The sequence below is a fragment of the Vulpes vulpes genome, chromosome 4 (genome assembly GCF_048418805.1).
Source record: "Vulpes vulpes isolate BD-2025 chromosome 4, VulVul3, whole genome shotgun sequence".
In the NCBI taxonomy this organism is placed as follows: Eukaryota; Metazoa; Chordata; class Mammalia; order Carnivora; family Canidae; genus Vulpes; species Vulpes vulpes.
This window is the reverse complement of record NC_132783.1, coordinates 128,383,333-128,397,399: the sequence shown is the minus strand read 5'-3', so window position 1 is coordinate 128,397,399 and position 14,067 is coordinate 128,383,333. Positions and strand designations below refer to the sequence as shown.

The window sequence follows — 14,067 nt, the reverse complement described above, 5'->3', positions numbered from 1 at the left end:
CTGTGTGGTCTGTCCAGCCTTCACACATTGATATGTAAGGTTTATTTGCATGTTATCTCAGCCCTCAGAGCATTTGTATAACTGACTGGGTTTATTAAGTTATTATACTTTAATAAAATGAGAACAGGTGGAGCTTTGAAGTCTGAAAGATGCCATGGGATTTTTAAAGAAGTGTCTGGAGGTTACATTTTGTGTACATGATTATTGTATATAAAATCTATATTTGTGAATCTATCTATGAATGAATGAAGGACATAATCTAAAATGTTAACAGCTGTTGACTTAGGTCAAGGTTTTATTACAAATAAGCCTTGTTTTGTACTTTGCTGACTTTTCTATGTTGAGTATTTAGTATTTGTTAAAAACATAACTATAATCTTAAAAAGAACAAAGGGAACATGACAACAGTCCCAAATGTATTTAAACTGTCTCACCAATATTTAAATGGTGGAGGCATCCATAAGCTTATCATAGGATGACATTCGTTTCATCAAAAAAATATAAATTATATGCCAATCTGGCTTTATATGTTAGGTTATAAACAATTTTTATTAGCATCAGATGCCTCAATCTCTCTGCTGGTAAACTAGATATATTCTTAAAGCATCGTGTTTGATCCCATAATTATCTGTAATACCTGTCTGAACACATTCTGGTACAAGGATTTATCTCATTTATTTTGAATACATAGCCTGAACTAAAGTAATTTCAAGGGCAGAAGATCAACTTTGTTGCCTCTTGACGAGTAAAGGTAGCTGATTTCTTAGTTTGGGTTGTGAATTTCTAGATCTTCTTATAAGTACTACCATCTAGCAGAGGGGAACCAAACTTTTTCACTTGAGGCTGAGCTAATACAAATTACTGCCATGACACTACAAATCCTATATTAAAAAAGTTCTATATTAAAAGTTCTATATTAAAAAAGATGTTCCCTATTATTTATTCATTAAAATGAAAATGTTTTTCAAAATGAAGATGTGATTAGAAATATGGATAGAATCATTGCCAGGACAAAGCATGAAGACGGAGCAGGGGTGAGTTCCAGAGGTGGAAAAGAATCTGATACTGTCTTGAAGCCTGCAGATATTTTAAAGAGGGAATGGTCAGAAATTAGGTGGGTAGTTAGGAATCTGAAATTGCAGTCTCTGGCACATAATGAATACTCAACAAATAAAAGGAGGAGGATGACCAAAGTAAGACAGGTATAGGAAAGGCATGCTTTTAGATCTAAAGCATTTGTCAGCAGAAGGCCTTGACGTGGAGACATTCTTTAGCTTAATCAAAATGCCTCTTACCTACTATCTCCTGAAATAGTTTTTTCAGAGTGCAGGTATAGTTTAGTGTCTAAAGAAATGGTTTTCAAGCTGGTTGCACATTAACATCACCTGGGATGCTTTTAAAAATCCCAGTTCCCAGGCTTCACCCAGACTATCAAATCAAAATCTCTGGGTTTGAGACACAGTCATCAGTATTTTTTAGTTTTCACAGAAATTCCAAGGTGCAGGTAAGCCTGGTCTCTAGAAGGAGGAGCAGATGACTCATGCTACCAGTTGGTGGACAGATCACTAGGCAAGCCTTGGAGGTAGAAATAATCCTGACGCTCTGACACCATTGACTGCTGAGTTTAACAACATATTTTCACTATGCAGTACGTAACAATTACTTATTTTTGGTCATTCTATGATTTTCTCTCTGTACCAGCAAGTTGGACCAAAATTACACCATGAACAGAAATCTAGCAATTTCCATTAACAATGTAGCTGACTGGATAAGTCTCTGGTTAAGAGAACTTCAAATTTCGATTCGTTTGTTTGAATTCCACTTCAATTTGTGCTTATTTCCGAATGAAAATTAAGGTAAGTTTTAGTTGCTACTGACATAAATTCAGCAGCGTGTCAAAAACATATACTTAAGAGAAGTAGTCTGATTAAGAAAAAAACAGTAAGGACTGAAGCTCCCAACCCTAATCCATCCTCCAACATTGAGTTTTAATTTTGGAGCATAATCACTTTACTTAAAACCATATATCAAATATCATGTATGTGAGTATATTTCCTGTGAAGTCAGCTAAGTACCTAAGCCCCTAAGAAGGAAGATGAAACAGGAAATGCAATGAAGATGACAGACAATAGAGAGATACCATCTCAAGAAGATAAAGTTCTATTTTCCTGGTATGGGCACTGCAATTATTCCTGCTAGCGAAAGGGAGAAGTAGCTCAGAGGATGCAAAAGTCGTTAGAATCCTTTAACTACTTGGGCATGCATTCTCTTTTCCTAAATTTGCATTCTAGAGAATGATTTTTGTTTAGGCAATGGTAAAAGGAGTCGGCTACGTTGGTGTTCACCAAAGGTGAAAGCTAGGGGGAGACAGTGAGGCCCCAAGTTGTGGGGTGGATCTCAGAAACCAGCTTCATTTTTTAAAGTCAATTGACAAGAAGATGGAGGAAATAGCACTAATAAAAATTTAGGTAACACTACTTACTGATCATTATTTGAAGATGATTAGCGTAGGGGATTAGAATTACTTATAAACTCTTACATCATTTCAGCTTTATAAACCAAATGGTTAACATTTTAGAGAGGAAACACATGATCACTTACTTTATGTGTCCAACACTAATATGCCCGGACAAGACCCCAGAGGTAGGAGAACAGAGGCATGTTTAGTCTCACCTCTTCCAGGAAGCCTCCTCTTCTGTGCACTCGCTCTTCTCCCCCTTTTTCTGAACTGCAGACTGGACCACAAAATGAAGCTCTTTGGTATGTTTGCCTTTTATGGTTCTCCCATTGTATGGGCTGCATTAAGTTTGGCTCGCTAACTATATTTGAAACTCTTCCAGTGTGAATTAATTTGCATACTTCCTTCTGCCATGCTAAGATCCTAGAGCAACTTATTTTTCTAAACTTTTTTTTCTTTCCTTTTTTTTTTTTTTTGCACTCATGGGTTCCTTTCAGAATCTGATAAAAAACATTATACGGTTTTGCACACTAATTCTGCATGTGTACAGCCTCCCTTGAAGCCCATTATTTAGGAGAAGCTGTGGAAAAACTCTTGGCAAAAATATTATCAGATACTAGGAGATGGTCACTACATTACTGCTCTTTGAGGATGAAATTAAAACACAGAAATGCTGAGTGACCTTTTGAGATTTCACACTGGAAAAATGGTCAGCTAAAACTTCATTATTTTGTAAACTTGTCTTTTTCAATCAATGTGAATCTGAACGGTGCCAGCAAAGAACAACTCAAACTCACAAAATAGATTCATAGAAATTCAAGGAAATTAGTCTCCCTGTTAGGATAGATATGGAATAGCCAAGTGAAAAGTAGCAGGAAGAAAGCAGGATAAGAACAGGCATATTTAAAAAGGGTGTGCAAGAGGAAATGAGCTGTTCCTTGGTTTGGCTTATTTCTCTTTCACTTTTTGTTTTGAAAACAGAGTGGATTTTCACTCTTGTACTTTATATTTTTGATGAAAGCAGGCTTTAACCCATTCAGAACATCAATGCTCTGGAAGAAATAGCTATTTTTTAAAAAGATTTTATTTATTTATTTTAGAGAGAGAGTGTGTGAGCTGAGAGAGGGACAGAGTGGGAGAGAGAAGGGAAGGGAGAGAATCCCAAGCAAACTCCATGTCCAGTGCGGAGCTCAACACAGGGCTCAATCTCAGGACCCTGAGATCATAACCTGAGCTGAAATCAAGAGTCAGACACTTAACTGACTGAGCCACCCAGGCATCCCTCGAAGAAATAACTTACCAATCAACTTTAGTAAAAACTGAGCTCACCTTCCAAACAGGAGGAGAGTTCTCACTATATTTCAATAGGATGAGTAAATTGTATTTAAATTTAAGGAAAGCAGGGAAAAATTTTCTTTGCAACTTAAACCCAACCCCAGGCAAACATTTGCTGATCTCTAAGAATAACTGCTGAAACAGGACACTGGAGAAATAATCTAAACTTTATTTAAGGGGTCTTTTATCAAACCAACTAGCTTGGAAAGCAAAGAGACCAAGAACAAAGCTTCTAGAATTCTGTTGTATATTAATTTATTTATTAATTTCTTTTACTCTTTTGGTTATAATTTTTATCTTCCTCTCTCTTGGGGTTAAGGTGGCTTGTAAGGGTCTGCAGAGTCTCTTGAATCCTGCTCTTTTCTACTCATGGTTCTCACTGTTCTCTTGTCATGGCTTCTCACTTCTTCAGGCCTTACACAGTCTTCTCAGAGGCGGAATCTAAGTTGTAATCCTAGATGTCTTACTAGATCGCCAAGACAAGGACATTTAACTGACATCATCAAAATATATACTCTCATGGGTTGGTCATTGGGCTTAACAATTTGTTAATAAAAATTTGTATTTTAACAAATAAAATATCATACATGAAAAAATCTATTTCTGCTTTTATCTTTCCTCATTCATTCATTCATTCATTCATGCATTCATTCCCAGTTCCCTTCCCAAAAGTAAGGTTAGGCCAGAAAGAATGGAAAATAAATAGACGTGTCTCAGGATCTTGTAGACTCAGTGAAGATGACAAAGGGAAAAATGGATCTCTCCACCATTCCTTGAATTCTAATTCTTTCCCACTGTTAATTAATTGCAGGTATGAATATACTCATTTCCTAGTTTGTTGTCTCTTTAATTTTAAGATAGGAATATTTCTATTTCAGTATAGGATAAATATTGGTGAAGACTTACATTCTTTCCTTTCTTTTTAAAACATACCTAATTGCAAATCTTTGCCAAAAAAATAGGCAAGAAGCCTACCTAAATATAAAATTACCTATGACCTAAAATAAAATTAGCCATACCAGAGTATAACCTGGTGACAAATTTCTTTTGTTCAGAAGAATACAAATGTTGCTATTTTAAATTCTATAGTACCTTTTGGAACTTAATACTACTACTTCGTTATGCTATTAGGAGGACTTGTAAGAATCTATAATGTAGCTATGAAATACATTTATTAGAACATAATTTGTGAAATGATTCAATGTCATCTTGGCCTTCTTGTATGTTTGTTTGTTTTTTTGTAGTCTCTTCTAGGCTGACTGATTGCAGTAGGCTAGCACATGAATAAAAAGTATCATTAATCAATACATGATACTGGGAAAACTGGATATCCATGATGCAAAAGAATGAAGCTGGAACCTTACCTTATAAAATATAGAAAATTAGCTCAAAATGATAAAAAACCTACACATAAGAGTTAATATAACTGTAAGACTCCTGGGGCACCTCGGTGGCTGTTGAGCATGTGCCTTCGGCTCAGGTCATGATTCTGGGGTCCTGGGCTCAAGTCCCACATCAGGCTCCCCGTGGGAAGCCTGCTTCTTCCTCTGCCTATGACTCCTCTGCCTATATCTCTGCTTCTCTCTCTGTGTCTCTCATGAATAAATAAAGAAACTCTTCAAAAAAACCTGTAAGATTCCTGGAATAAAACACAAGGGAGAAGCTTCATCACAAAGTTGGATCAAACGACTTCTTGGATATGACACCACAAGCACAGGAAACAGAAGAAAAAATAGGTAAATTTGATTTCATCAACATGAAAAACTCTTGTGCATCAAAGAATGCTATTAATAGGGTAAAAAGGCAACCCCAGAATCAGAGAAATATTTGTAAGTTGTATATATGAAAGGGAATTAATATCTAAAATATATAAGGAATTCCCATAACTCAACTACCTGATTAAAAAATAGTCAAAGGACTTGAGTAGATATTTCTCCAAAGAAGACATACAAAAGGCCAAAAAAGACATGCAAGGATGCTCAACATCACTCATAATTAGGGAAATGTAAATCAAAACCACCTAGAGATACCACTTTTGTATCCATTAGGATGGCTATTATTAAAAAACCTAGAAACTAACAAGTGTTAACCGGGCTGTGGAGAAATTAGAGCCCTTGCACATTGCTGATAGGAATATAAAATGGTGCAACTGTTAAGGAAAACAGTATTGTGGTTCCTTAAAAAATTAAACATAGGGACACCTGCATGGCTTAGTGGTTAAATGCTTGCCTTCGGCTCAGGGCGTGATCCTGGGAGACCAGGGATTGAGTCCCACATTGGGCTCCCTGCATGGAGCCTGCTTCTCCCTCTGCCTATGTCTCTGCCTCTCTCTCTCTGTCTGTGTCTCTCAGGAATAAATAATAAAATCTTTAAAATCTTTTAAAAAATTAAACATAGATTTAGCTTATTATCCCATAACTCCACTTCTGGGTATATGCCCCAAAAAAGTGAAAGCAGAGATTCAAAGAGATATTTGTACACTCATGTTCATTTATATATATATAAATGATAGCCCAAAAGTAGAAGCAAACCAAGTGTCCAGCAACAGAGAAATGGACAAACAAAATGTGATACATGTATCATAAATATATAAATGCAACATTAATACATATGTTTCATTGCTTTTTAAGGCTGAATAACATTCCATATTGTATACAGGGAAATTCTGTTATATGCTGGAAGATATTCCCTAAGTGAAATAGATGCGAAAGGACAAATGTCAAATTCAGAGACAGAAATTAGAATAGTAGTTATCAGGGCTGGGGATGTAGGAAATGGAGAGTTATTGCTTATTAGGTGCAGAGTTTCAGTTTGGTATAATGATAAAGTTCTGCAGATGGGTAGTGGTGATTGTTGCACAACAATATAAATATACTTAATGCCATTGAACTGTCCACTTAAAAATGGTTAAAATAGGGGAGCCGGGGTTGCTCAGAAAGTTAAGTATCTGCCTCTTGATTTTGGTTCAGGTCATGATCTCAGGGTTGGGGATCAAGCCCTGTGTTTGGCTCTGTCCTCACTGGAGAGTCTGCTTGAGATACTCTCTCCCTCTCTCTCTCTGCCAGTCTCCTGCTCCCTCTCTACAAAAAAAAATTTGTTAAAATGGTATATTGCTACAATTAAAAAAGCTCCTCAAAAAAAAATCACTGAGACCACTAATTATTTAGAGGAAAGTACTAACCCATTCTGCCATAAAACATTATTCTCAGCTTTCAGATTTACTCTTTTTGACTTTTTAAGTGTCACTAATGTTAGAGTCACATTCAGTAGGATTTATGTCAAGAGCCTTGCATAATAACCATGTTTATTGTTTGTTTACAAAGGCCAAAGTCATTAAATGCATTATCTCAATAAACCAACACAAAATCCTATGAAGTGAACATTATCACCCCTAGGGCATCCTAGAGCTTGGGGGTTTAGTAACTTGTCTCTTGTTAAAACGTACATCACTTCCTTCTCTCGAACCACTTCACTGCTCTTAGCATGGTCGTGGCTAACGAACCCGAGGTGGGAGTGGAGAGGTTGAGGGGAGTTGGAGGTGAGCAGAGTGATAGATGTTTGTCCTGTGAATTCATTATATGTGTGTGCTTGTGTGTGATTGAGAGAGAGAATACTTTTGTTTCTTTCAAAATAAACCTAAGTTAAGCCTAGCCTCTTATCCACCATTTAGGATTATTTTTATAAATAACTATTGGGAAACGACCTCAAGGGTGTTATTGTGGGCTGTTGCAGGCAGTGTCCCCTGTGTACACAGTCAAAGGGCCCTGGGGATATAGTGGTGTAAAGCCAGGGGAAGGATGCTGATCCACACCTCAAACATTCATTAGTTGCCACATATACGTTGCTATCTACCAGGTGAACAATAGAAGGAATAAGCTACCTGAGTTTTGAGTGTAAAAAGGGAACAATGTAAAACCATAGCGATTCTCCAAAGCTTCTTATCCCATTAGGCCCAAGAGAATATGAATGCCCATCCAGCTTCTCTGGGTCCTCTTAATAAGGCTAAGTTTCAGGGGAATCATCAGAATGTATGCCTGAGACAGAAGACTATTTCCCCCAATTGTTTCTTCCCTTGAGTTTGTGGAGTGCCCCTCAGAGGGCATGTGGAGTGGGGATACCCTGAGCCCCATCTGCCTACACTGAGCTCCACCTTTCCTTCTCAGGAGTCTGCTTTCTCACAACCACAGGCCAGGCTGAGCCATGTAAGGCCCAGCAGCCAGAAGGTCCTCATCTCTCCCAATTTCTCCTGATTCTTCCTCAGGGTAGGTTTAGAGGCGTTCTCCCAAGGGTAGAGTCCTGTTGGGCAGTTTCTGGTGTCTCAATGGTGCACCCTGCTGGAAAGGCTCTACCAGCTATGTCACGATTGAAGGGAAGTTCCTTGGAAGATCTTGAGGTCACCAGTGCACCTGCACGGTTCCCCTCCACTTCCAGTAAAAGGGACTCTGACAAATCATTAAGCTGACCTTAGGGAGTCCAGTTGAGGCTCAGCTCTTTTCTTGTTTGACATTTATAATTCAAAAGAGTGCAAGGCATTCTCAGTATTTACTCTGATAACTCCCCTTAGTCCAGATGCTCTACAGCAGAAACTCTCTTAACAGTGCGTTGTCTGAGCTGTGTTCAGTATTTGCATGCATTTAACAGACCCAAATTCTTTTTGATTCGCCTAGGTTTCTGGGGGCAGGGAACAGGAATTCTTTTAGGCTCCCAAGGCTATTTTCATATCCAAGGGACCAGGCCAGCACTTCTATTTTTAGAGCTCCATCCCTATCACATGTAACATACGAAAATGCATCCCATATCCAATAACCTTTTCCTTTGTTGCTTAGAAAAAGAACTTGAAAAATATTGTTAAAAATTGTGCTTTTAATTTTTTTGCAAATAAATAATTTACTGTGATCTTTCAGTAATTGTGTGCATTCTGAATTTGTGTGAAGTGAGGAAAAACTAACACATTTATTTATAAATGGAGGAAATGTTTATGAACAATACCAATTAGTGGAGTTGATATGATCATATTATTTCATGTTTATTAAACATTTATTAATTTTGATTTTGCATTTTTTTCTTTTGTATTTTGACGGTTGTTTTTAGGGGAAGTCTCAGACCTTTTCAAAAGCTTTGAAGCCTTAAGTACCACACTATTTAACATATAAAACCATACAGTCAGCTCTCTTGATCACTTTCTTATGTGGGTAGCCTTACCTCATACAATTCATTAAGTTGAGTATTAAGCTGGACCATATGAAATTGTGGGTTATTTGTTTTTTGTGTGTTTGTTGTCTTTCTTTCTTTCTTTCTTTCTTTCTTTCTTTCTTTCTTTCTTTCTTTTTTTCCTTTCTTTCTTTCTTTTTTGTAAAATATGTTTGGATAGGGACATTTCGCATGATTTAACCTAATTGTTTTTGGTTACAAATATAAATCTTTCTTTCATTGGAAACATAGAGTTAAACTGGAGAGCTAAAACTAACAAGAGCAGCATGCTCTGCATGGGGTTGGCACTCAGTAGGTACTTGCTTAGTGAATGGATGCAGGTACTAATGAATGACCCAACAAGAAGCAATGACATACACAAGAATGAAATTGCATGTCATGGACTTGGATAATGGACCTGGTGGAACATATTAATCATACAAAGTACTTTGGCAATTACTTTTAAAGCCAACACTATCTTTTTAATTTTGTTTGTTAGCCAGAGACTGGCATGGACTATGGGAGAAAGTAATCTTCATAGTTCACTGCTGACTGCTCATTCAGGGATAAAAAATGGAAACATCATAGGAGTTTAAGGAGGAAAAGAAGCGTTGTGGGTTGGAGAGAGATTTCAGAGGTCAATTGGATGTTCATCCTGTTTAACATTTGGCAGCAAGAACTATCTTCAAGGGTAGGATCCTTAATTGCAAAGTCCTGGTTTTTACTTTTGTTTGATCTCGGAGAAGTCAACAGGTTTATTTGTTTATTTTGTTGTAGTTGTTGTTCTTTTTATTTTTTGTTTGGCTGGTAAACCTAGAGAAAACAAAGGATTATCATATCATGATTAATAGGACTTCAACTTTGGGTTCATCCATCCATCCATCTATTTATTTATCTCCTTATCCTGTTGCACCCTGGTGTGCCAGATGCTGTCTAGATGCTGGGAATAGAACAGGGTGCAAGATAGTAGACACATTAGGAACTAGAGGGATCTTCAGCTTGCGTAGAAAGATGAAATATTATTAGTTCTGGAAGAGCAAAGGGAAAAGTGCTCAGAAAGCGTAGACAGAATCGATTCTTGGAGAAATTGGAGATTTCACTGAAGAGATGTTAATTATTCTGGGTCCAGAAGGAAGGTTTTTCCACTCTTTGCATAACCAGATAATTAAGAAGGAGGAGGAGGAGGAGGAAAAGGAGGAGCAAGAGGATAAGAGGAAGAGGAAGAAGAGGAAGAAGAAAAGGAAAAAAAGAATCATGCTCCAGAAAGGATCCACCACAAAGGTTCTGGTTTAACTGGCGTGGATGGACATCTGTTTTGTTTTTGTTTTTGGCTTTTCTAAAAAAGCTAGCCAGGTAAATCTAGTGAGCATTAAGCTGAGAAACCCTGGTGTGGGAGAAGAAAACACACAAGGGGAATAAAAAAAAAGGGAGGTTAGTTTGGTTGAGGGAGGAGAAAGTTGGAGAGCATTCTACTTGAAGTAAATAATATGATAAAGAAAGGTGATGTTTAAGATTTTCAGTCTCATGATGGAGCAGGTCCAATTTAAATAAGGTGCTGGAACTGAATATTTTGTAGAAAATGGGATATCAGGAAGAGATTCCTCGAGAGAAAGATTCAGCAAGAAAGATTTCATCAAGGAGCTGGTGGACCAATCTGGGTTAGTTGCAAAAAGTCAACCAGAAGACACTAGCTTCCTTAAAACTATTATGTATATAGATGGTGAACTTGATCTTCATTATTCATCAAACACAAAATGTGGAAACTGAACCAAGACATTTACATAAAAACCTGGTGCAAAATAAATGAAAACAACAGGACCTCACAAGAAACAAATTAACCCTAAGAATACTCAGAGTAACAGGATTCCCACAGGAAACTATTTACACTGAGGATTAAACATATAATAAGAAATTACTAAGTACCAGTTTGAAAAGAATGCCACGAAAATGAGTTAGTACACTTAACAGACAAATCAATTGCAGTGCAGAAACTATATATTCTGGAGCAGTTTAAGAGATGCTCCCAAATGAATATGTTTAACATCTTCAAAGAGATAAAAGCGGGAATATGGGAGGCCAGGATTAATTAAAAATAGATTAAGGTCTTGAACATAAGATCTGAAACCATAAAGCTCTTGGAAGGAAACATAGGTAGTAAACTCCTTGACCCAGGTCTTAGCAATGACTTTTTGAATCTGACACCAAAAGCAAAAGCAACAAAAGCAAAAATAAACAGGTGGGACTACATGAAACTAAAAAGTTTCTGCATGGCAAAGGAAATCATCAACAAAATGAAAAGACAACCTACTGAACGGATAAAATATTTGCAAACCATATATCTGATAAGCAGCTAATATAGAGAATATATAAAGAATTCCTACAAATCAATAGCAAAAAAATAATTTGATTAAAGAATGGGCGGAAGATCTGAATAGACATTTCTCCAGAAAAGAGACAAATAAATGGCCAATAGGTACATGAAAATGTTCAACATCACTAATCATCAGAGAAATGCAAATCACAACCACAAAGAGCTATCACCTCCCACCTGTTAGAATGGCTATTATCAAAAAGATAAGAAATAACAAGTGCTAGTGAGGATGTGACAAGAAATAACAAGTGTTAGTGAACCCGTGTGCACTCTTGGTGGGAATGTAAATTGGTCCAGCTGCTCTGGGAAATATCATGGAGGCTCCTAAAAAAATTAAAAATATAACTACTATATGATCCTCCAATTCCACTTCTTGGTATTTATCTGAAGAAAATTAAAACATTAACTCAAAAAGATACACGTGCCCCTGTGTTTACTGCAGCATTTTTTACAATAGCCAAGACACGGAAGCTACCTAAGTGTCCATCAATGGATAAATGGATAAAGAACGTGTGGTATATATACACAATGGAATATTCAGTCACAAAAAAGAAGGACATGTTTGGACCTTGAGAGCATCATAGTAAATTAAATAAGTCATACAGAGAAAGAGAAATACTATACGATCTCTTTTATTTTATTTTATTATTTTTTATACAATCTCTTTTATATGTGGAATCTGAAAAGCAGAAAAACAAACAAAACACAAAACTCATAGGTACAGAGAATAGGTTGGTGGTTGTGAGAGGTGGGGTGAGAGAAATGGGGAACTCTGTGTTTTGGTTTAAATAAATTGAGTAAATAATAATAAATAAATAATAAAGATCTTAATATTTAAGTGATAAAAGCCAGGTCAGTGTATGGATCAATGTATATACTTTACTACCATTGGGCAAAGAACAAAAATGGGGAAAGAAAAATCTCTCTCTCTTTCTCTCTCTCTCTTTTCTCTCTCTCTTATCTATCTATCTATCATCTATCTATCTATCATCTATCTATCTATCTATCATCTATCTATCTATCTATCTATCTATCTATCATCTATCTATCATCTATCTAAATATATATACATGTACGTTTCTTATTTGCTTGCATAGAAAAAAGAAGATGTAGAAATAGGCATCAATGATAATAATGCCAAATAGTTTTTGAACACTTTCCCCAAATTCAAGTCCTTTGTTAGTCTTTTACATGTACTATCTTACTGTGAATCCATGAGTCTCAAGCACCTTCTGTGCCCACAGTCTAGTTTTTGTTTTTAATTAAAGCAAACACATAAAGGTCATATTTTAGGTAAATTGACCCTGCCCCTGTGGCCATATCCATTTGGAACAGAAATCAGCACCTTGGCAAAAGTCCACTGTCTACAGAACAGACATAAGGAGGACCAGGAGTTTAGGCTATCATTAGAAACTCATCCTGTTTTAGGAACACTATGTATTGGATAATGGAATAAAACTCAATTGATCCAATCAGATTCTAACAGCATGCCCTTGGAAACAGACTCTGAGAATCTGAGTTTGTATGCCTCATATTTATTAGTGTGTGTTCTTTGGGGAAAAAATCTGTTAGGAGTGTGGAAAGCAAAATTAGGAATACGGGGAAGTTCAATTGTAATGCTCTTGCAACTGAAGCTTCACCAAATCACCTGGGGAGCTCTGAAGCTGGAGGGTGCTTCAGAGTTGTCCCAACTGAGGCAAGAGGACTGCCTTATCAAATACCAACCACAACGACTAGTCATCAGACAGGAGCCTCCCTCAGGTCGGGAGCATAACCTTGGGCATGGTCACTTCCTTGTTACAGGGTAATTGCTAAAGAGAATTGAAATGTTGTGTGAAATGTCAGCCATTAACCTTCAGGGGTAATCCTCCTAGGAGGTGGGGGGATGGGCACTTGAAGATCCTGAAGGGACACCTGGGCTGTCTACCAAGACATCCTCTACAGAGTCTTAGGGAATTTTGAATGCAGGAAGCACTGAAAAAACATAGAAGCAGCAGAAGCAGACAGGATAGAGAAAGTGATAAACTGAGTCATAAAAGTGGTAGCGTCACTACAGCATTAATGACAAGGTAATTTGGTTGTTACAAGAGTTTTTGGACATTTCGAGGAGGCTTTTGTATCTTCAACAATGATAAATGATATTTCAGATTTTCATAAACACCAACTGTAATTATGGAGACAGTTATATTCTGTTTCCTGTGATCTGAAAAAGCAAACCTAAAAGACATAGATCTTAGGGATTCAACTGTGAAGTGCATCTTATTCAAGGGTATTTATAAGAACATGTGAAGAAAACTTCTGTGGAAAAAGAAAAGAAAACTTCTCTGGAAAATACAAAAATATTTTTAGAGAGATTAAGAATTTTGATTATTTGCTGAAAAAAATTATAGTTGACCCCTGAATAACATGGGGGCTTAGGGACACTGATCCCCACACAATTGTAAGTATGTGCACTATTTTTGACTCCCCCAAAACTTAACTCCTCATAGCCTACTATGGCCTAGAAGCTTACGGAGAATATAAATATAGTTGATTAACACTAGTTAACACTAGTTAGTTAATCAACTAACACATATGTTGTATGTCTTATATAGTGTATTCTTACAATAAAGTAAGCTAGAGAAAAGAAAATGTTATTAAGAAAATCATAAGGGAAATACATTTACAATACTGTACTGTAAAAAAACCCCATATACATGGACCCATGGAGTTC

The 14,067-nt window shown here is 36.7% G+C and overlaps 1 protein-coding gene across 1 annotated transcript in view; it reads right to left on the bottom strand.

Annotated features, from left to right (window-relative positions):
• Positions 1-9,439: 9,439 nt before the first annotated feature.
• The window catches only part of C9 (complement C9), a 56,896-nt gene continuing 52,268 nt past the window's right edge, over positions 9,440-14,067 (bottom strand). The window contains exon 11 of the mRNA XM_026016713.2: positions 9,440-9,796. Within this exon, the coding sequence (XP_025872498.1) occupies positions 9,747-9,796 (50 nt within the window). The 3' untranslated portion in view covers positions 9,440-9,746. The remainder of the gene's footprint in view (positions 9,797-14,067) is intronic.